Source organism: Geotrypetes seraphini, chromosome 6, assembly GCF_902459505.1.
Source record: "Geotrypetes seraphini chromosome 6, aGeoSer1.1, whole genome shotgun sequence".
NCBI lineage: Eukaryota > Metazoa > Chordata > Amphibia > Gymnophiona > Dermophiidae > Geotrypetes > Geotrypetes seraphini.
The window spans coordinates 187,149,256-187,173,152 of NC_047089.1; the positions used below are offsets into that span (position 1 = coordinate 187,149,256).

The following is a 23,897-nucleotide window of genomic DNA, read 5'->3' on the forward strand; positions in this document are numbered from 1 at the left end:
GACTTGTTAACACTTTAGAAGTTAGGTCGGGATGCAGCGGGTCAACACTGAAGGGGGGACTTCTTCTTGATACAGCCTTTGGTGAAACATTGTCGGAGCAGACAAGTCCCTACCCGACGTCTTAAGATTCTATTAATAGCGATATGCATGAAAGCTAAGTACAAAATTTCTATAAAGTTTCTACAAAATATTTAAGTCATTTTACTATTTTTGAAAGTTCTTTATTGCACTAGAAGCACTTTAAACACCTACAAATTTGAATTATTATTTTGAAAATTTTAAGCAAAACAAGTCTGATGAGGATGAACTTGCCAAAAGAGACTTAAGCCAGGAATCAATTGGCTGGTGGACGGCATATTCCAAAGACTTAACAAAAAATTTATATAAGATGTCCGATACAGAATTTGGCATAAGCTGTTTTGTATGTTAGTATATAAATTCTACACCCAGCAAGCCACCTTTCTACATTATATACCATTTTTAACTCGAACATATGTTCTAGACATGAAAGTTGTTGAAACGTGCAACTACCATTCCTGGAGTTTTTTACACAATGACTTTGTGTTTAGTAACTCTCTGCTTCAGCATATCTCCAAATATTTCTGAAAAGGATTCTATTGCGGTAGCAAATCAATGAAAGTATAAAGCCCATTAACTGAAGAAATATGCTCTTGCCAGTGGAATTGAACATATTGACACTATAACTCTGTTGCTGTCCAGTACACCAAGTACTGCACAAATATGAATCAAATACTCCATTCCTGAACCTGTGGGTAGTCAATCCTCTCTTGCAAGAATTCTTATAGGGAGCTTCATTAGCATTCTTTTGTTCCACCTCCCATCCTTTTGGGCTGTCCTCCAATTCCTCAGTTGTCCCCTACAAACCAGATGGTAGGAGCTTGTCTTTTCTCCTGTGTTTCTTTTCATTTAAATTTGGTCTTTCTTGCTAACTGTTTGCAAGGCTTTTCAGTGCTGCAGAGAATCCCTCTTTTGGGACAGCTCTGGCTGTGAGAGTGCAGAATCTGAGGTTGAGGGTCTGCTTCAAAGGGGGCAGACTGCTTTGCAGTACACCCACTTGGACAGCCTGTTGAGACAGAGGTTCTCCCTATAAGCTGATTGCAACTTCCACACTTGCAACTCCTAACACACAGCATGGCACAGTGAGTAACAGGCGGATAGTCTTTAAAATCCTTTTTTTAGGGTCTGGAGTTAGATATAAAGTTCCCTCACCCCCCTCTAAAATTGTTCATTTTTAATCCTCAGTGTAACTCCTTCAGGTCATTTTTGGCACTAAAATTGCTGTCACAGCAGCCATCTTGAATTTCCTGATTTGAACATAAAAGTCTCTATGTGCCTCAAAACACATCAATTTTGTTTAAAAATGGATGTGATGGACTCCTCAGGCCAGGATACCTTGGATTCATGCCAAGTTTGCGATGGATGACTGTCTGAGGATTATCTGTGTTCCAGGTGCTGTGCAACATGTGAGAATGGGAGCCTCTGGTTTAGCCTCCTCTGGTTCCTCAGGGGATGTTGGTGCACAGTTGGTCCGAGGGCCAGGGAAAAAGTTCAGATTTGAACTGGGGAGCAGTGCAAGTGCGTCCCTGGCGAAGCACAGCTAAGATGCAACTGCAAAAACCCAGAAAGGAACTTGTGAGCATCCACAGGGGCTATCTGGGTGTCCTGATAAGGGGTTTCCCCCCGAATTCATCAATATGATGTTTGAAGCTTACCTGATTTAACAAGGGCCACATGGAACCCTCAGGGATTGCAGCCTTATTGGCATTGAGGGTTCTCCCCCTCCCCCAAGAGCGCAATTCCCCAACAGCAGTGCCATATGAAAGATGGGGAAGTTCAGTCTGAGGACAACTGGGACAACATGGGCTCTATTTCAATACCTTTACTCTCCCAGTCAGGATCCTCTGTAGCAGGTGATGCCACTTTGTCTCTAGGGGGGCTGGATCTGGATCTGGTGGAGGACCCTGATCTTGGAGAAGACCCGACTGTGCACAGGCTGTTTTAAGCCCTCAGCACTTTTGGAGGTGATCATGGAATCCTTCCAAGAATTAAAAATAGAGACTCCACAGTCTTCTGCTACACAATGCTCACTTATGAGCAGTACAAAAGCAAAGATCTTCTGTGTATCCTCTCATCAAGACATTGTCAAATTGCTCACGGACCACTGAGAAGGTCCCAGAGGAGCCCATTCGGGTGGCCAAAGGCATGGCAAAGCTCTATCCGATGGATGCAGAATTTAACCAGCTTTTGATTCCTCCAAAGGTGGATTAACTGGCGACACAGGATACAAAATGTATCTCCCTTCCCAGTGAAGGTGGCAAGGTATTAAAGGATACCAAGGACCGCAGGCTGGATTTTGTTCATAAGCAGCTCTTTGAGGCCATAGCCTCAGCTTTTGTCACCTGGGCTTACCATACCAAATTGTACCAGAATCTGAAGACTATTGTCGGGAGGGATCTCAAGTTTTTAATGTGTAGAGTGGATTATGTAGCTGATGCTCTGTATGACCTTTTCAGAGTTATGAGAAAATATCTGCTTATTCCATTTCTACCTGCAGGATGCTATGGATCAGACCATGGGTGAGGGACCCTCCTCCAGTGCACAACCATTGATCCCAGTACCTGCAAATAATGCCAGGCTGTCAGAGTAGACTTGCTCTGAAACTCCTATATATGATGCAGAAGGCTCTCTTTCTGCAGGCTTCCGGGAGGAACACTATTTTCCTTGTGTCGAACCGGACTTCCAGATACTTCAAGATCTGCATCAGCTCCAGGTGGCATTACTAAAAGTTAACTATCCAGCTCAGCTTCTGCAGCACTGAATCAGCCTGTGAACTGCTAGTCTTCCATCAGATTCGGTCTGGACTCTTAATAGCCAGTCATCCAGATATGGATGGACTTGTATGCCCGCTATCTGTAGTTGTGCTGCAACAGCCATCATGACCTTGGTGAAGGTCCATGGCGCTGTGGCCAGCCCAAAGAGAAAGGCCATGAACCTGAAAGTGTTGCTCCAGCACATGGAATCACAAAAACCTCATGTGTTCTGGAAAAATGGGAATGTGCAGATAGGCCTTCGTCAAATCCAGGAAAATGAGAAAGTCCCCCGGCACCACTGATGCAATCACCGACCTCACCGTCTCCATACAGGAACATGGTGTCTTGAGGGCTGCTTTCACTGCTTTGAGGTCTAGAATCAGCCTCCAGTCTTCTGAGCCTCTCTTGGGTACTTTGAAGTATAACGAGTATCTGCCAGAGCCTGAGTCTTCCTCTGATATAGGATCTATGGCTTCTAGATCTAGCAACTGCTGCTCTGACTTTTGATTGCTTTTTCTGGCCTCCCAACCGGACAGTCTAGAAAAAGGTCCAGGAGAGAATGAAAAAACTTAAGCTTGTACCCCTCCCATATAATGTCCAGTACCCAGCAATCTGTGGTGATCTCAGCCCATGCTCCACAATAGGCTGATAACCTCCATTCAATGCTTGGAAGCTTGAATGATGGCTTGGAGTCATAACTGCTTCTTGGGAGTTGTGGCAGAGCAGGATCCTGAAGATTGAAGGTGCCTTCCTCCACCCCCACCCCCATCTTTGGAGCTCTGAAAGAATCTCTGGCCCGAAGGCCCTCCCAAGAACTGCCAATAATGTCTGGAGGCCCAAAAATTACTGTGACCTGACCCCCTAGGGGCTTGAGGTCCTCTATCCAGTAAAGGAGAGGTTTTTCCATCATTGGCTGCCTTACATAATCCAACAACAGGAGGGTGCCCTCATAGTGGTGTGGGGAGGTGATTTTAACCTCTCTGACATCCAGATTGGATAATACATGGGGGAGGGATAAGTGTGGATCTAGGGACAGGAAGAAATTGCATGCATTCCTTGAGGTGTTTAGCTTGGTAGACACATTGCGGGAAATTTACATAGGTGAGCGTGACTAGACATGTTATTCGTTGATACATGGGACATATTCTAGAATTGATTCTCTTTTGGGATAAACCTGTTTTCTCAACTGTCCAAAGGGCACACTGAATTGACCACATGTCCGATCATGACCTTGGTTGGGTAGCACTTTATGACACAAATAGGCCTACGGGGAGCAATTCTGGCACCTTAATTTATTTGATGATCCAGCATTGGTAAAGAAGATAGAATAATATCTCGAAGAATACTTGAGCTTTAATGAGATGAAGGGGATCACCCCGAAGGCAGTGCAGGAAGGTTTGAAGGCTACTAAGATGGGGCATCTTATAGCTATTGCGTCTCAGAGATGCAAGAAGCATAGGGATAAAGAGCTTGCATCGAGAGGCTTAATTATTTCTTTGGAAATGCAGATTAAGAGGTATAGGTCAGTTCAGATTTACTTAAATGAAACCAGGAGACAATAGGGAAGTGGAGATTATTAAACATAATTTGGACCTACTGAAACAAAAATATTTTTGAGTTTAATAATAAAGTAAGTAAACAACCCATGGATTGAAACAGCTGCACACTCGCAATAATATATTGCAAATTAAGGGAGCTACAGGGCTTGATATAAGGGAAGAAGCAAGGATTAGAACTTATTTTGTTGACTTTTACAAGACCCTTTACATATTAGAGGGAGTAGGTGCAGATGGGGGGATATCAAACCCTTTCTGGAGGAAGAGAAATTTTGCTGGATCGCCCCATTACTGGAGTAGAGATGGTCCAAGCATTCCGTGCTATGAAGACTAGTAAGTCTCGGCTAGATGATTTAACAGCAAAGTTTTATAAGCAGCTTCATCCCTGGCTATTGGGTCCCTTATTGCGCTTGTACAATTCTCTGGAAGATGGGGCGAAATTGCCCTATTTTATGGACTTTGCAAGAATCATTGTTATTTCAAAAGAGGGTAAAGATCCCACATTGTGTGGATCCTCTTGCCCAGTTTCCCTAAGTATTGAAATCTGGAACGCTGTTATAGGGGAAAGCACCCTCCAGGGATTCAAGACAAGGTTAGACAAGTTCCTGCTGAACCAGAATGTACGCAGGTAAGGCTAGACTCAAATAGGGCACTGGTCTTTGACCTAAGGGCCGCTGCATGAGCAGACTGCTGGGCACGATGGACCACTGGTCTGACCCAGCAGCGGCAATTCTTATGTTACAAAGATATTTACTCATATTTCAGAAGGAAGGTTAATGAGCTGGTTACCTAGGGGGTTTATCATGGGGCCCCAAATGGAAGATAACGTTTGTAGAGTGCTGAAGATGATTGCTAGAGCAAAACAGATACATAGATACACCAAACTATGATTCTGTTATCAATAGATGCTGAAAAAAGCATTTGATAGGTTGAAATGGCCCTTTATATATTCCAAGTGCTAGCTAGATATGGGGTAGAGCTCTGTACGATGGGGAAGATTCAGTCAGTGTACAACTGCCTGGTGGCATGTATACGAGAGAACGGAGATACACCGAGGATTTTGGTGTATGCAACAGGGGTGCCCTCTATTGCCTCTCCTATTTACTCTGGTGACGGAGCCTTTTGCTCAGAGTGGGAGGGCTATATAGGCGATCCATGGGGTGCAGGCGCATGGCAAGGAACACAAAGTCAGACTTTTTGCAGATGATATTTTGTTCACCCTGACACAGCTGCAAGAATCCATGAGAGGATGGTAAGGGAGCTGGATATCTATGGGAAAGTACCTGGGTTCCAGGTCAACATGACGAAATCTGAAATATTGAATGTTTCCCTTCCAGAACATCAGGTGCAGCAGCTCCAGGATGGTTCTCCGTTTAGATGAGTTAAGCATATGATTCAGTATCTGAGGATCAACATAGGGAGCTTGTATGACTTGAATTAAAGAAAGTTTTGCAGGACAGAGCGTTGGGACAAGCTGTGTTTTTCCTGGATTGGTAGAATGGAGGTAGTAAAAATGATGGTGCTTCCCCAATTGCTCACCTTTTCTCTATTCTACCTACTGAAGTGCCTGAGAGAATAATGAGAAAAATTCAGAGTCAGATTTTCTCAGTTTATCTGGGCACGATACTACCCTCAGGTGGCGCAGAGTGTACTCTGGGCCAGCAAACAAGGAGGAGGACTGGCAGTACCAAATCTGTGGAAATATCATCAGGCTGTGCCGCTAAAGGCCTTATTAGCCTGGCAAGTGCAGGAGGTGAAGCAAGGGTGGCATTGGAGCAGTCAGATGGTGAGGATATTCCATTGCTGCATCATCCCTGACAACTTAAGGGGCAGATGCTTCGTGTAGGAAAAGGGAGACCATATAGGTTTACTATGCAGATATGGGCTAGAACAAGAGCTAGTCTTCTGGGGGATAAACTTATTGCTGATATACTCCCTTGAGGAGGAATTAAAATTTATTTTCTAGATAGGAAGTCAGGTGTTTGGTCTGCTTGGGACAGTTTGGGGATCAGAGTGGTCAAAGATTAAAAGCTTTTGAGGAGTTAACTCAATATGACCTGTTGAAAGGGATGTGCTTCCCTATTCGCAAGTGAAGCATTATCTTCAAATTTCAGGGGTCATCACAGACTTGAGCCTTGGGAAGGGTGCTTTTGAGAAATTGTTAAGCCATGTAGTCCCTAAGGGGGCAATCGCCTAGATTTATCAGCTATTGAATAAATGAAGGTCACTGAAATTCAGTATATAAGAGATTGGGAAGCTGATTTGGAGAGGTCCTTAACACAGGTAAATTTGGGGCAGTGTGAGTCAGGATGAAGCACTTGGGAATGTCTGCAATTGTGGAGAATGGATATAACGTGCTTATGCAATGGTATTATAACACCACTGCGGCTGGGGAAAATGTATAGGGGGAGTGCAAGGGCTTATAGGAGGGATTGGGATGTACTGTATTGTCATACATGGTAAGAATATGGTCTTTTACAGCTTTTCTGGCGTCAGGTATTTCAAATGTTTTCTCAGATGTTTAAATGCTTGATCTGTCTCTCCATTGAGGTGGCATTGCTGAACTTGGCCATGCCAGGACTGCTTGATGGAGAAAGTATGCTGCTTAGCTTGGGATCTACAGCGGCGAGACTGGTGGTAGCAACTCACTAGAAAAAGTGTGATGCCCGATTGGCAAAAAGTTGTGGGGAAAATGAACCAGTGGTATTCCTTATATAAACTGACAATTTGTAAACATAAACAGAGATGTTTTGAAAGGTGCTGGGATAGCTTCCAACAATAGAAACATACTTAGTGGAGTTAGATCTATCTACCATAGACTCTGTAACTGAGTTTGTTTTTGCATGGGGCTAAGGAGGGGGTTGGGGGACCAAAAGTTATGAGGTGTATTGTTGGGTGGGTGCATTGAAGAAACAACGTGCATCCACTGTTTGATGCGGAAAATCTTAATTAAATTTTAATTTAAAAAAAAAAAAGAGAGATCTGATATGCCATCTATTAGCAAAATATCAGAACATAAACATGGGAAGCAGTTCATATATGTTATGCAGTAATTTTATGCAACAGGCAGACTGAAATGGTCTCTTCTAACAACTTCAAAATATCATTAGAAAAACAACTGATTTTCAACATTTAAACCGACCAAAAACCTTCAAATGTTAAAACAAAAACAAAAAGCCAGCCCTTTTCCCTTCTCTAAAATGAGGTGCCCTGCCAAGCAATGAGCCTTCATAAATGCTACTCACAACCTCACCACTCCCATCCCTGAGTAACCAAATACAATCGCATCAGATTCCTGACACAGGGGGGCTCCTCTTCTGTTTCCAAATTCAAAGGCAGGTAGTTGGATTGCACTGGCACTGTACTCCACAATTTTGCTGCAGTCTCCTTGGGGTAAAGAATTTAACATTCTTTTTCATTTCCTTATTCACAAAAGATCCAGTTTGTGCTTTGGTTTCTCTGAAGGAAACTCCTGTTCAGATGATCCAGGATCCATGTAAGTTTTCCACATTTGGTCAGCATTCACCCCAAAGAGAAGAACTTACCTGAATTCTTTTACTTGGTGCTTATAAACTGGATAGATTTTTTTTTTTCAGGTGAGGGAGGGAGCAAGAGGCCTAGCATCTCTCCTTACCTTATGTACACTTTTGGGGTTTTCCAACCATGCATAGTACATTTCCTCCACATAGTTTGAACTAGTCCCACTCAAGAAAGGCTCAGCAGCCCCAAGTGTTCCATAACACCTGATCTGTGAAAACGTCCTTGGCACTGCTGGCCTGTTCTGTGAAAATGTCTTAACAGTCTGTGAGGCCGTCAACGGCCTCAATTTAGCAGCACAAGTCCTTAAGTGATGCATATCTTCCTCTTGGCCTCACAAGAGCTCCTAGTGGGAATAAGAGAGAGAAAAGATTTTAGACATTTAAATAAAATTTATACTATAACAGTAATTCCAGTTTTACCATTGACAGGCCCTGTATCAAAGTATTCTATCTCTCTGTTGTTTCTGTTCCCTGTCTCTTTTGGAACTGTTGCAGTGTCACTGGCCATCAGCCAGTCTAAGGCAGAGCTTCCTAAATTGTGGAGCAAGATACAAGTTGTGACCCCAGATTAAAGGGTAGGCCCACTAGGCACGTGCCTCAGGCCCAAGGAGTTCAAGGGAGGCCCAACACGCTGCTCCGATGACATCAAGCAGGCACTAGTGGCAAAAGGTACACAGCACCAGCATGCCTTCTGCATTCTTACTCCTGCTGCCATAATTTTATCTCCACTAGCAGCGATACCTCTCCCTACCATTCAGGCTCTCTCTCTTTACTGTAACCTGCCTGACAACTGCCGTAGCATTAGTGATTCAATTCCATCCAGAAGCTTTGGGGCCTTTGCTAGGCTGGCCCACCTCCAATGATGCAACTTCCTTTTTCCTCAGTGGCGGGCCAACCTAGTGAATCAATGCATTAACACTATGGCAATTGTCAGGTTTCTCGCTCTTACTGCCTAATGCATCTGGTCCTCCCTGATTCCCATCTGATCAGCAGCCAAGAGGATGCAGTGTTCATTTCCTGTGGGCTTGGGAACTATGCTTCCAACACTCTTTCCCTCTGTCCAGCATAAGCTGGTTCCTCATCCGGGCAGGACATCGAAAGATCTCAGGCATCCAACCAGCTGCCCCTGCACTGCTACTTTCCCCCTTATGGTACTTCTCAGAATCCCAAAAGTTTAGATACCCCCCCCCCCCCCACTTAACTGGATGTTGCAATAAACAAAAGCTGCAACATATGACATTCATAGGCACATTTTAATGCCTTCGTTCACTAGACTCCTCTTCAGCAAGTACTTTGGAACACTTTAATTTTAGCAGACATAACAGACATAACATAACGTTTCTTGTGTGCAGGTAAGAGCCTTTATAATCTCGCTTTGGGAATTCCTCTCCCTTCTCTTAGCAAAGAAGTGAGCGGTGGCTTCAGCATGTGGTCCCCTGGTCTTCGCAAAGCCACAATCGGCGGCTCCTGCACGTGGTCCACTGACCCAGAAGCCTTTCCTCTGATGTCTATGTCAGAGGGAAGGCTTCTGGGTCAGCTGGCCGCATGCATAAGCTGCATGCAGGAGCCGCCACTTGCGGCTTTGCCGAAAGAAGTATGGCTGGGAGGAGGGAGTCGGCCAGAAAAGGTAAACACCTGTGAGACGCACAAATTTGAGACACAGAACGATGACAAGGGGTGCACTGGGACACGGAAGGGAGGAGGAGAGGTGCATTTGGACAGAAAGAGGGGAAGAAGGGGCGTGTTGGCACAGGGAGAGGCAGTACCCCGGTTCTTAAGTACGAGTTTGATGTAAGTCAAGCATTCTTAAACAGGGGACTGCCTGTACAAGAAAAAAATAAAAATTTATGAGATTGGTTATTTCTGGTTTTACAGTCCACAAAAAACAACTCTGAATCAAGCATCTTTCCAAACACCACAAAGAACAACTCTGAATCAAGCATCTTTCCAAACACCACAAATATCAGTCATGAATCTTAATATATCAAGCAACCTATTCCTAATACAAGGAGTTGTAATGGTTCTTCGGGCTAGCTCAAATATACTTAGGTCTGCACCGCGTGCATGGTCGATTTTCAATAATACGAGAAGTTAAAGGCAGTGAAGTCCTTTCTAAAACCTTCATCTTTCTTTCCTGTATTTTATATTTCTTTTTGATGTATAAAAAAGTGTTTTAAAACCCCAATTTCCCTTCTTATTGCAAATAGGTCACACTGCAATACAGTTTCTGATCTTTAAACAAATATCAGAACAGTGATTCCCAAACTGGGATCTTATGAGCCCTTTTCCCCTTCAACCACCGACACAGACACTCCTGCACACGCTCAGTTCAGCAGTATGAAAATGAAGGCAGATAAAGACCATATAGCCTATGTTTCTATGCCGGGATGTTGTCACCATTTCTGTAACTGCATCTGTCTTGCTTATTCATGGAGAATTTGATTATTACAAGGATTTGTAGCTATATTTAGGAAGGAATGGTACTGCATGTATATAATTTTGTATGGCCATGTATCCAAGAGGGATAAACTACAAAAGGAAAACGATAAAAACTGTATTGCAGCTAAGATGTATTCCTGTCCACTTCATAAAAGTTGCCAGGCACAGTAAATGGCTCAATTGCTGTTTTAAGCATGCTCCCCAACAGAATCAAACAGATGCAGAATAAGATGGGATTTATCATAACCCAAGGATCTATCCTCACAAAACTTTTTGTCCAGCCTGAAATATTTCCGTAAAAGTATTAAAACTATGAGTACATCCCAGGGACATTAAGGGCTCCTTTTACTAAGGTGCGCTAGTGGTTTTAGCGTGCGCTACATTGCCCCGCGTGCTACACGGTAACGCGTCCATAGAGCTTGCGTTAGTATTTTTCATGTAGCGCGGGGTTAGCGTGTGCTAATCTTTAGCGCACGCTAAAAACGCTAGCGCATCTTAGTAAAAGGAGCCCTAAGTTAGAGTCATACTTTTTTCTTTAACGTGACTATTGATCAACTCGTCCAGTCATTCATTCTTGTCTGTTAAGATCTTCAAAGGCCTAATTAACTGTGATTTCACTCATCATATATTGGCCCCTTGAAACCTATGCTACATACAGAGAAATCCATAACCAACAGCTGATTCTTGAAATAGCCCATCCATATGTTTTAAAGTGTTCACCGATACTGTAAAGCATATTGAGTATTGGTTTACAGTAGGAAAGTGAAACCCAAAGCTATAAATTACTTTGACTGGTGAATTGACTCAGAAATCACACTAAGAAAGGTAAAAGCTGGGTATGCATATATGTAAACAACTTCGGTTAAATCACAAAAACGCAGTATATCAAATCCATGACTCTTTAGCTTTATTTTGGATAATCCAGCTAATATTCAGAGGTGCTTTATAAAAATAAAGCACACTGGCCATGGGAATTTTAAAATTTTGACAGGAGGGTAACAATTGCTTTTCTGAGCAGGTGTAAGGCACAGTTCTTCCACCTTTTACCAGAGCTGTACAGCACAAATATTATCAAGTTTCAAGTTTTATTAAATTTGATAAATCGCTTATTGTATACTAAGCGAGTAACAATTAAAAATATGTTATATACAACCTTAAGAGAGGGGGGGTAAGAAACCACTAACAGACAATACAGACGAACTGAGGTACATGAGGAAGGAACAAAGGTGGGTAAAAGTTACAAATTGCAGTTTCTCAGGAGAGAAGAAAACGAAAATCTAGTAGGGGAAAAAACATTAGGATTGGGTTTTTTTAAAAAAATTGTTTTAAAAAATAAAAGAAACTTTAAAATGAAGTATTTTATAATCAAATTAAACTGATTTAAAAGATGAATATGTTTTAGATATTAAAAGAAGATTTAAAAAGGAATGTTTTTAGGTTGGTTTTAAATAAGTTCAGGTCTTTAACTTCTCTGATATATAAAGGGAGAGTACTCCAGGTGAGAGGGGCCATAACTAAAAATATGTTGCGACGTCTGGTTCCAATGATCTTCAAAGAAGGAACCGTAAGCAGCCCTTGTGTTGTGGATCTTAGGGAACGGGTCGAGTTATATGGAATTAAAAATCGATCTATGAATTGAGGTTCATTATTGGATAATGTTTTAAATGTTATCCAATAATGAACCTCAATTCATAGATCGATTTTGTATGCTTTTGTGCTGAGCATCATCCTGTAAAAGAAAATTGCTCCCGCCATGGTATTTTATTACAGTGAAGTCAGAGCATTGTGTATCGGGGCCAAAATTAGATTGTAAGCTCTCCAGGTACAAGGAAATACCTACTGTATCTGAATATAACTCATCCTGAGCTATCACTGAAAAAGGTGCAAGCTAAATACAAATAAATAAAAATAATAAAACTCCCACCCATCAGCAGTCCTAAAATTAACAAATTAGATTGCAGAAGAGAGAAAGGCATTTATCACCCTGGACTACAGATATTTCCAAAAATTTTTACTGGCAAGGACAAGCAATTAATTATTATTATTATTTTTTTTTAATAGAAAACTAGCAAACCATGTAATGAGAAATCACGTGATGAGAAATCAAAGAGGCTATCTTACTGGCTGAAGTTACTAAGTTTGATGGACAAAGCTGGAACTCTTCTTCTTCCTTATGGTACCATTAACTTGAGAAGCTTATTTGCAGGGGACTGTTCTCTCTAGGAAAACTGAAGTAATGTACTATGAAAATACATAATTTTTAATACTTAAAAAGTACACATTTTTAAGGTTTTTTAACACAAAATATTAAGGATTTGATATAAAAAAAATTCAGGGTTGACAGATTATCTCCTGCATTTAAAAAAACTGAATTAGCAAAAGCCATATCAAATCAAATCCAACTGTTTCCAACATGTAAACTCTATATAGGAGGCAAGTCTATGGGGCTCCTTTTATCAAGCCGCGCTAGCGGGGTTAACGCGTGTGACTTTTCATCACGCGCTAACCCCTGCGCTGGCCAAAAACTACCGCCTGCTCAAGAGGAGGCGGTAGCGGCTAGAGCGGCTGGCGGTTTAACGCACGCTATTACGCGCGTTAAACCACTAGCGCAGCTTGATAAAAGGAGCCCTATGTCCTGAAACTTTCAGTTGGGTTCCAGAATATTCTACAACAATTAATTTTATCTAATAGAGAATATTAACTAAGATGAACCATGGCTGTGGAGTCTCAGAGTCTGAAGCAATTTTGAGTGGAGTCGATATGGTAAAAACGGTAACAAGATCCTTTATCCAAAATTCTGAAAATTCTGAAAATTGAAAAGCTCCGAAAACTGAAATTTGATGCAAACCACGCTGAAACCTACGCAGGTGTGTTTGTTTCTCCTGTTCTCTGCACAATTCAAGTCAGAGGGCTGGAACACCAGCAAAGAGAGCTGCAGATTCCACTCACCCCCTCTCACATTAAACTGCACTAGCAGTTTTTAGCATGGTGAGCCGTTCTGAATGACCCGCGCTGCTCCCAACACTCACAGAGTTCCTATGAGCATCTGGAGCAGCGCGGCTCTCTGCACTACAAACTGCTAGCGCAGTTTAATAGAAGAGGGCTCCAGTGTTTGAAGCGTTTTAAGTGTTTAATTTTTGTCTTATTTTGAAATAAAAACATTTGGTGGCAATTTTATGGTTTGTCTTTTTCTGACTTAACATTACCATTCCAAAATCTGAAAAATTCCAAAAACCGAAATATGCCTGGTCTTAATGATTTTGAATAAAGGATCTTGTACCAACTTTGACTCCAGCTTCAAAATAAAAAATATAGTAAAGTTATCTTACACTTTGAACAAAGAACCTAAACAAAAAAAATAAACTTCAAATAAATGTATTTTGTGGTCTATCAGTCCTATGTTTCTGTAATTAATCACATTTCTCTTAGATTTACTATGCATAGAAATTGAAATCAGACAGTAGAAAAAATATTTGTTAAAGTCGAAGGATTGGTGTACAGACTCTACAGTCCTGATTCTAAGCCCTGGTATCTCTCTTTTCCCTTCACGCCTCTTTCATTTTTCCTTTTTCAGATTTTTTTTTTTTTTTTTTGCTTCTTTACTTCTGCAACAAGTTTTTGAATTCATTCTCTATCCCACTCGCCTACATTTTTCTCCTCTTCACTTGGATTCCTAATGGTTAGTGCAGTGTAGAGAATGACACGAGGACAAAATTTGTCCCTACAGGAGCTCAATTTCCCCACAAGTTTTCTCACTGTCCCTGTCCCATTCCTGTAAGCTCTGCCTTAAACTCACAAGCCTCAAACACTTATGATTTTAAAGTGTTTGAGACTTGTGCAGATGAGGACAGAGTTTGCAGGAATGGAGCAGGGGTGAGGACAAGAAATTGAGTTCCCGCAGGGATGAGGAAAAATTTGTGCCCATGTCAATCTCTAGTACAGTGGTCTGAGAACCGAGTTTGATTCCCTCTGTGGCTCCTTGTACCCGGGGCAATGGAAGGTAAGGTGATCTGCCCAGAGTCACAAAGTAAGTATCGGTATATAAATATGTAAACTGCTTTGATTGTAATCACAGAAAGGCAGTACATCAAATCTCATCCCCCGCCCCTTTCCCTTTCTTCCAGCCTGTTTTTTTTCTCCTTTACTTTTCTCCTAATTCCTCAACCCCTTCCTCTCTGAATTTGTCCTCTCTCACCCCCCCTCTTCACCAAGAGTCACAGCAGAGTGCAACGGATACTATGTACTACAATGAGTCACACTAGTACTGTACTACTCAGTAAGTTGAACATTGTTTTGAAACACCTGAAATAAGCTGAGCTAGTAGCACATGAAGTCCTTTATAACTTCTGTGACCTTGAAGGCCACCTTTCTCCACCAATAACCATCTCATCACATTAGCTATCCAGTGAATCAACCTGTTAAGAAATATTTACTTTTAATCCATCAGTCTTATACCAGTTTACCACAGAATATTTAATCATATCTTGAATCCTATGCAATTTACACGAAAGAGCTAATAGGCATTTTAACAGACTGTGTCTGAATTCAAAAGGGCCTGGGATAGGCACGTGGGATCTCTCGGAGAGAGAAAGAGATAATGGTTACTGCGGATGGGCAGACTAGATGGTCCATTTGGCCTTTTTCTGCTATCGTGTTTCTATAAAGAACTGAAGATCTGTAAAATCCTCTTTGCATGCCTTCTCTGGTCTTTATGAGACTTAGCTTGAGCACAGACACATGAATCTGCCTCCAGTCAAAGCTGTTGGTGTGATCTGGCTGCCTTTGGACTACACAGACCAGGCCCTGCATTATGAGAAACTGCTTAGACGCACATGCTCCATAAACACAATCTTTTAAGCTGGGTATCTGAAACATTAATCTAGCTTTAATGTGCAAGATGAGATTTGAGGTTTATGCAGTAAACAAAGCAACTTCTAATATGTGTAACTGTTGTGAGCAGTCAGTGAGGAGCTTGAAAAGGATTTAAGAGATCTGACAAGCTGGATTTGCAATTCTGAAATGTAAGTATTTCAGGACTTATGGGTAATTTCCCCCCCCCCCCCCAGTCCTTCCCCTGTAATCATGGCTCTTCATACCCCTAGCCAGCAACCCCTCTCAAGTAGAGAATGACATGGGGACAAATTTTTCCCCATCCCTGCGGGAACTCATTTTCTCATCCCAGAGAGTTCTTTTACTGTTTCTGCCCCATTCCTGCAAGCTCCGTCATCATCTGCACAAGCCTCAAACACTTTAAAATCATAAATGTTCAAGGCTTGTGCAGTTAAGGCAGAGCTTACAGGAATGGGACAGGGACAGACAGGGGCAGCGACAAAATTCATGGGGGAAACTAAGTTCCTGCAGGGTTGGGGACAAATTTGTCCCTATGTCATTCTCTACTCTCTAGTTCATTTTACTCCCAATGCTCCTCCCCCATCTTGAGTCCTCTTCTCCTAAATTTGAATCTTTTCTCCAGCTTTAGTGCCTTCCCCCAGTACATTCCACCTCATGCCCAGTCTCCCTCGCTCTCTCCTAGTGCATTCTCTTCTCCCATTCTACACCACCCTTTTAAATCTGGCATCTAACAGCATGTCAACTTCTACTGCTATGTGAGGCTAATTTTGTAGTATGAGCTGGGAAACCTGAAGATCTTATTTTTACAGTCCAAGACTTTAATCATTTTACAAATGTACTGTTCACTTTATCCAAATCCCTCACTTTACTTATAAGCAGCGAGCCTAAAGGAAAACTAAAACCAAACACCAGAAGCGTAGCTATCTCAATATAAATACAAAGTTATTTGAAACTGATGTGCATCTCAGCCTCTGAAACAGCCAAGGCAAAAAGAAACCAAAGAAACTGTCTACAAGCATGAAATGGAAGTAAAATGAGCGCAGGTTAAGGAGCTACAGCAGTAAGGTTCTGTTGTCCTATAATATAGGGCTCCCCACATCTTAGCACGACCTTGTAGGTCATTACCAGCACAGACTCACAATTCCGGGCTACCCACCGCTACTAGAGTACACCCAAACCACCACCCCCCAACGTAACTTCCACTCAAGACCCGCCTCCTGCATTCAGAGCCTCTCCTTCTACTAGCCAATCAAAGCCCTCACCGAGACACCTTCCCTCCCACTCTTGGCATGAGTCAAATTCCCTAGTCAGCCGAAGGGTGGAAGTTCGGTCGACGCGACGCTGTCTTTGGTGGAACAAGTTGCCAATCACTTCCGTCCCTACATCTCCCCCCTCTCTCTTTCTGCTCCAGAATGGCAGCACGCTGCAAGGACGCTGAAAAAATTGTCCCCGTCCCAGCGGGGTATGCGAGAGTGCCGTACGCACTAACTGTCGCTCACCTTTTCCTCCCAGGAGGCTAGCAGCCTGAAAGCAACAGCGGAGGACCGCACCAAGCCTTTTCCGTTCAGCAGACCCGCCCTACAGTGTGTTTATTCTAAAAAGATTGCCGCTTACGCGCACAAATAGCCTCTTTTTAAAGCGAATCACTCTTACCTGTGCTCCTCCTGGTCCTGCCCCCTCTTGCACGTCCCAGTATCTGCACTGAAGGTTAAATTTCTGTTATGTCCCCGGTAACTTAGAGGAAGCTTACCGGCCTAAGCAGGCCCGTCTCCTCCGCTCCTCCTTCGGCCAGCAAATGACAGAGAGAAAGCGCCAAACGCTGCAACTCCGACCCCGCCTCCTTCCCTCCCCCTTCTGCGCAACGCGATAACAAGACACGCCCCCTCCACCCCTTTGGTTGTGTCACGGACCCGCCGGAGTGAGGGGCGCTGGCTGTGCTTCCGGGAATTCGTGTTAGGGCTTTTTTGGACCTCGACTTCCATTCTAGGAAGTAGCGGGAGTACTCTACTACATCTTTTCAAAGCCACCTCATGCAGTCTTTCTCACTCTCTCCTTGTGCATTCTCTTCTCCCATTCCACCCGACCCCTTTAAAACTGGCATCTAACAGCATGTCATTGTCAACTTTCACTGCTATGTGAGGACAGATCTTATTTTTACAGTCCAAGACTTCTAGGAAGTGGTGGGACTACTATCTACTACATCTTTTCAAAGCCAGAACAGCGAACGTGTTTTGCTTCAGCCAACAGGGGCGGCATTAGGAGGATTCAAACAGCCTCCCCTCCCTCCTGCATTTTTGTTCTCAGTTCCAGCATGCTTAAAAACTCCAGACCTGGCAGGCAGCCCACAGGGAAAGGAAAGGGAATGAGTACAGAGACGAGACCTCCTGGATCATAATTTAGTTCTCCTGTTGCCTCCCACCACGTTTGGATAACCCAGAAGCAAACAGTACAGATCAGACATAACGTGTTTATAGAATATAGGTCATCACTTTCTTTCCAACTCTTCTGTGTGTGCCTGTGTTGTCGCTAACTTTGAGAGGAAGGATAGTTTGGAAAGAATGATCAAATAAAAGCAAATATTTATTTATTTATTTATTTGGTTAGTTAGTTTTATATCCTGTCCTCCCCAAACGAGCTCAGAACGAGTAACAAGGTTGCATGATTGTGTATCTAACCATTAGATGTCACTGCTAAATCAAACCAAATACAAAAACACAATCAATTGTTTCCAAACAGAAGCCAAGCCAAATGCAATCCAATAATTTAACCATGTGTTCCTCAACCCAGTCCCCAGAACATTCCCTCTCGGTACAGATGAAACTAAATGAATCAAAAACAAAATTACTCTGGCTTGGCCCAAAGTTAGAACACTTGCCCACCCTCTTCACACTGCCCTCAGGCTCTGCCTTACACCTTGAGTTCTCAAGCAAGGTCCTCGGCATCATTATCGATTCCTCTCTCTCTCTCAATGACCACCTCAACTCCTTGACAAAATCATGCTTTTTCAGCCTCCACATGCTAAGGAAAGCAAGACCCTTCTTCCGCCAAAATCATTTCACCATCCTTGTCCAATCCATCATCCTCTCCAAACTTGACTATTGTAATGCCATTTACCTTTGCTTAACAAAAAAAAGCCTCCAAAAACTCCAGCTTATTCAGAACACGGCAGCCAAGCTGATTTTTGCAAAACGTAAATCTGACCACGTCTCCCCACTCCTGGCCAATCTTCACTGGCTCCCAGTGATCTCCAGAGTCCAATTCAAATGCTCTTGCCTGGCTTTTAAGATTATTCACGGCATCCTTCCTTCCCTAATCCCACTTTCTTTTAACTCCTCGTACCCCTACTCCACCAGGACCGCCCACAAATTAAAATTATCCTTCCCCTCCCTTCATGGTATTCTCCATGCAGGTAAACTAGGAAAATCACTTCTTTTCAAAATCACAGGTCTCTGGAATGACCTCACTATCCCGCTGCGGAACCTGAGCTCCATCCATTTATTCCGCAAGCAACTAAAAACCTGGCTCTTCTCTAACATGTAATTTCTTTTCCCTTACTTTCCCACTCGATTTATAAACCTATGTAAACCTTTTCCTACCCTTTCTCATTTTAAGTTCTTGTAAACCGTGCCGAGCTCTACTTCCGTGGGGATGATGCAGTATATAAATTTAAGGTTTAGTTTAGTTTAGTTTAGATTCTGGTTTTCTGGACGTCCATCCTGAAGGCATATTATGCATGAAAACCTCTCGTGTATTCACTGTGGATATCCAAAAAACTGGATTGGTTAGTGGCCCAAGGAGTAGGTGAGTGAGGAAACAAGTCAAACCAAATACAAGAAACAAATGTTTCAAAACAGAAGCCAAGCCAATAATCAAAATCAAATGTTTCAAAACAGAAGCACAATCAAATTGTTTCAAAACAAAACCCAAGCCAAATGCAATTCTAATAATTTAACCTTGTGTTCCTCAACCCAGTCCCCAGGACATACCTTGGCATTCTGGTTTTCTGGACATCCATCATGAAGGCACATGGGAGGTTTGCATATAACAAGCCTGCTCTCATGTGTACAGTACTCATTGTAGATATCCAGAAAACTGGAACTGGGAAATATCAGAATGGAAACATCACCCCCACCACCTCCACTAGGCACAGCAGCATCCATCCCTCTGACCTGTAAAAATTCCTCCTATGTGATATAGCATCTTCCTGTACATTAATGCCACCCTAAAAAATAATTATTCCTTCTTAGCAACATTCTTTGTCTTGCCATCATCCCTCTATTCAGCCCATGCACCAGAATATTTTCTCCTCTCTTCCCAGCTATCCCCCCCCCCCCCGCCCCTGAAATGTGTTGTCCCCTCTCTACCAGCTTTCTTCCTCCTCTCTATCCAGCTTTCCTTCTCCTCTTGCCACTAAATATTTTCTCCATCCTCCTTCCATCCAACAGTCAGCAAGCTTCCAGCTCCCACTATCCCCCTCCCCCAAACAGTAACTTCTAGTATACTCCTCCCTCTGCCCTCCCAAATAGCAGTTTCCATTACCCCCACCTCCTTCCCGGGGTACAGACCAAGAGACCAGGCCCCCTTACGTAAAATTTGTAGAGGCTAGTCAAGCAGGTGTAGTACAGCAGCCCCAGATCCAGGCAGGCAGGACCACACGGTAGCCTAGGATTTGGATGTAGCACCTTGTGGAGACATGGGCAGTATTGGTGGGCAGTGGCAGTAGCACAGGAACATCTCCAAGGACTATGGACAGCTCAGCAAAAAAGAGACCCACGGTAGGCACTGAAGCATTTTAAATGCTTCAGCATCCCGCACCTCTAGAAGGCATATTGGGACTGGATGTTAAGCATCCAATCCCAGCCATGCCTTGCACTATATCTGGCCAGTGGTTCCACCAATCAGAGGCCTGCTCCAGCAAGGGGGCAGATCTAAGTGCTCTCTTAGGCCCACTCCCTTGAGGGGGTAAGGCCTTGAGGATTGAAGGGAGGAGGTGCAAGACCCGCCTATTGGGAGTCATGGATCGCCGCTACAATGTTATACTGCTGCTGGGCAGTTGCACTTGGGTAAGAGCTGAGGGGGGAAGGGTGGGCATTTAGAGAGAGAGAGAGAGGGGCAGGAGTGAGGAAACAAGCAAGCCTTGCCACTGCCAGCCTATGGGCTGAGTAACGTCACAGCCCAGGTGTTTGGTGCCCTATAGTACTGGCACCCTGGACCAGAGCCTCACTGCCCTGCTTCTACCCTTTATCTATTGTCCCTGTTTACCTTATGATAATCATTAATTGTATTTCAGTACTGATGCTTATATAGTATAGTTGCGCATATACTGGTAGTACAATTGTAAAATAAAAAACCAATGAAACTTATCAATTTTATAGCTAATCTTTTTTTATTTTACTTGATGTGGACAAAGGACAGTACATACAGCTACAAAAACAACCCCAGGGTTTCACAAAGTCCCAGAGTACCTCCAAATGGTGCACCAAGCATTCCCAACAAGGGCCCCTTGTATGAATTTATTTTGCTTACACCCCTGAAGCAGTAATAGTGAAATGAGGGGCCCTTGTCGAGTATGCTTAGTGTACCAGTGGGACTTTGTGGAACCCTGAAGCAATAAGTTTGGGGTTGTTTTTGTAACTGGACATACTATTCAGATCTTATCCCATGGGTTTTATAATCTGGTTACTTTTGTTACAGTATATTTCTCTTCTGTGGACTATCATGTCTATGCTCACAGCTTGTGGATTTTGGTTTTATACCTTTGAGCTTTATTCTCCATTTATCTAGTGCTGTGATAGTTGCTGGTTGTAACCCTATGGTAGGAGCTGGATGCTCTGGTTTGGGGTGTTTGGCTCTGAGGCGCCTGGGCACTATACTGTAACTATATTTGTGTTGACAATCTTTGAGTTTATTATGCTGTAAGTGTGGGTTTTCCTAGTTTTATGGTTTATTATCCTGCACCTCTGTGGAAAATCTTTATGGACTAAATAATCTAATGAAGATGAACTTATAAGGACAAAAGTTTACTTTTTCACATTCATGAATACATGAAATATACTTTAGAAGGTGGATAAGTATAAATATACATGAAGATGGAGTGGATGTTGTGGGAATGAGGGACACATTCAGAATACAGGAAACATAATGAAAATGCAGAACATGGTGTGGAAAGGGAATTGAACTTGTATACCACTTGTTACACATTCAAAGTGGTTTACATATTTACAGGGGTGTAACTTGTAATATGAATGTAGCATGTTATTTAAATAATGAACCGATCCTTAGTTTCTGTTTTGATTTTCTGTTAATGGCACTCTTTAAAAGTGCATTAAGGCTTAGATTGTGTTTCATGGTTTTCTTTTAACCGCATAAAATTGGGTTGTTGCTTTACCTTCGATCATAGTTAGGTGGGTCCCCTTTGCCGCTCTGCTGTTGATATCCAATTTGTGCACACACAGCAGGCAATTGATGATGGCTCTTTCTGCTGTAAAAGTTTATTGCACACAGGGGTAAGGGTGTCCATATTGGACGCAGGCTAGCTAATTCAGCTCCCTTTGCAGTTGAGATAAAAACTTATGTGGTAATAAAATGTCACAACAAGCATATGTAAAATGTGGGCTTTGAGTATATGATAAGCAATGTATTCCTAGACTACATTTCCAGTTAAAACAAGACAGTTTGACCTTTTTTTTCATGTATTAGTCCCTACCCAGAGGAGCTGACCAATGTATGCAGGAACTGAGGCAGCAGGTAAATAACTTGTCTAGGCCACAAGTGAGAATTAGTAGATGTGGCTTTTGATTCTCTAGTTTTGAACCTTCTATTCTAGGAATCTGATTTGATATGTGGTATAGTTTGAGGCAACATAGACTAGTTAAACCCTGGCTTATGGGACTTATGACTTGCAAACAAGTTTTAGAGATGGCGCACAAGCTGCTTAGAAAAAAGTATATATAAATTTTTAAGAGAAACTGAGTTTTAGGCTCTTTACCCTGCAGTATTTCAAACTGCACAAGTACTGGCAGCAGGTTTGTTTGAAATGCAGTATCTTTATTTTATTTTTTCAAATTTTAAAATTGTTGCAGTACAAAAATTCACAAACATAAAGAGAATAAACGGATGCATACTTGTATATAAGAATGCACTAAAAAAATGAATAAGGAAATCGTTCCTAAGTTATGAGAGAGAAAAGTCTAAAGACTTCCATCTTCTGAGTTTTAAAGAGTAATTTGAAGAGTTATAAGAAAGGTTGTCTTCATCTTTACCTAACTCCCCTGCCTAAGGCTGATAGATTACAATCCAATACATACCTTGACACAATATATAGGCTTGATGGTACCTATAGAAGTTTGGAAAATTTACCCCACCCTCCACAATTGATTTTTGCAACGATACTAAAGCAATTCTTGGTTTTTTCCCAAGCCAAACAAATTTTGTCAAAATATTATTTAATTAAAAGGACTCTTGAAAATAAACTGGTAACATACTCATTTGGTAACAAACTATAGGCAAAATCATCATCTTTACTGTTTGCACTCTCCCCCACCAAGAAATATGCAAAGGATTCCATTGCTCACACAATTCTGTAACTTTTAGTAATAAGGATTTTTCATTTACCTTCATTGTTTCTTCCAATGTACTTTTTATCCAAATTCCTAAATATTTTATTCCATCTTTCTTCCAACTAAACTGAAACGAATCAAATAAGCCTTTATACAATGTACATTTAGTGGAAGAATTTCTGATTTATTCCAATTTATTTTATAACCTGAGAATTTTCCAAATTTATCAATCAAATCCAATAAATGTGGAATGGTTGACTCCGGATTTCTCAAATGAATCAAAATATCATCTGCATAAGCAGAGATTTTATATTCCCGACCTGCATAAGGAATACCTTCTATCTCCTTTGATTGTTGAATAGCTAAAAGTAGAGGTTCCAAAACAATATCAAATAACAAAGGAGATAATGGACAACCCTGTCTAACTCCCCTTTCTAAAAAGAACCTTTCTGAAAAAGTATTATTTATATATAATCTAGCAGATGGGGAGCTATACAGGGATTGAATCATTTGTATAAATCGAGAACCAATACTAAACCAATCCATTGCTTGATAAATAAAAGTCCATTCTACCCGATCAAATGCTTTCTCTGCATCTAAAGAGACAGAGAAAGCCGGATCTTTCATATCCTTTGTTAAATGTAAAATATGAAAAGCTAATCTGGTGTTATTTGAAGAATGTCTTTGAGCAACAAAACCTGTTTGATGCATACCAATAATATAAGGGAGAGCCTTATTCAAACGCAAAGCCAATATTTTAGTTAACAATTTCCCATCAACATTAATCAAAGAAATAGGCCTATAGTTTGAAACCAACATGGGATCTCTGTTTGGCTTAGGCAAAACTATTGTTAAAGCTTCTGCCATAGTACCTGAAATACAACCTTTATTTAGTTGAAACTGATATAATTTGAAAAGATGGGGTAACAAGATAGTTTGAAAAGAGTTAAAAAATTATACCGTATATCCATCACTTCCTGGAGCGGATCCAACTCTAAGGGACTTTAAAGCCCTCTGAATTTCTTTTTGTGTTATAGGTGCTTCGAGATTTTCTTTCATATGATCAGGAACTTTAGGCCCATTAATCAACTTAAAAAATTCAAAACCATCTTTCTCTTTATT

General features: G+C 42.0%; 1 protein-coding gene across 6 annotated transcripts in view; it reads right to left on the reverse strand.

Annotated features, from left to right (window-relative positions):
- The window catches only part of OGDH (oxoglutarate dehydrogenase), a 216,877-nt gene extending 199,825 nt beyond the window's left edge, over positions 1-17,052 (reverse strand). For 4 of the 6 annotated variants that reach the window (XM_033948028.1, XM_033948025.1, XM_033948029.1 and 1 more), the window contains exons 1-2: positions 16,870-17,052; positions 8,022-8,270 (exon numbers count right to left, since the gene is read on the reverse strand). In XM_033948028.1, the coding sequence (XP_033803919.1) occupies positions 8,022-8,243 (222 nt within the window). In that variant the 5' untranslated portion in view covers positions 8,244-8,270; positions 16,870-17,052. Of the gene's footprint in view, positions 1-8,021; positions 8,271-16,715; positions 16,821-16,869 lie in introns of those variants that run through there. The other 2 variants (XM_033948027.1, XM_033948026.1) reach the window with 2 other exon arrangements.
- Between the last annotated feature and the right edge of the window lie 6,845 nt (positions 17,053-23,897).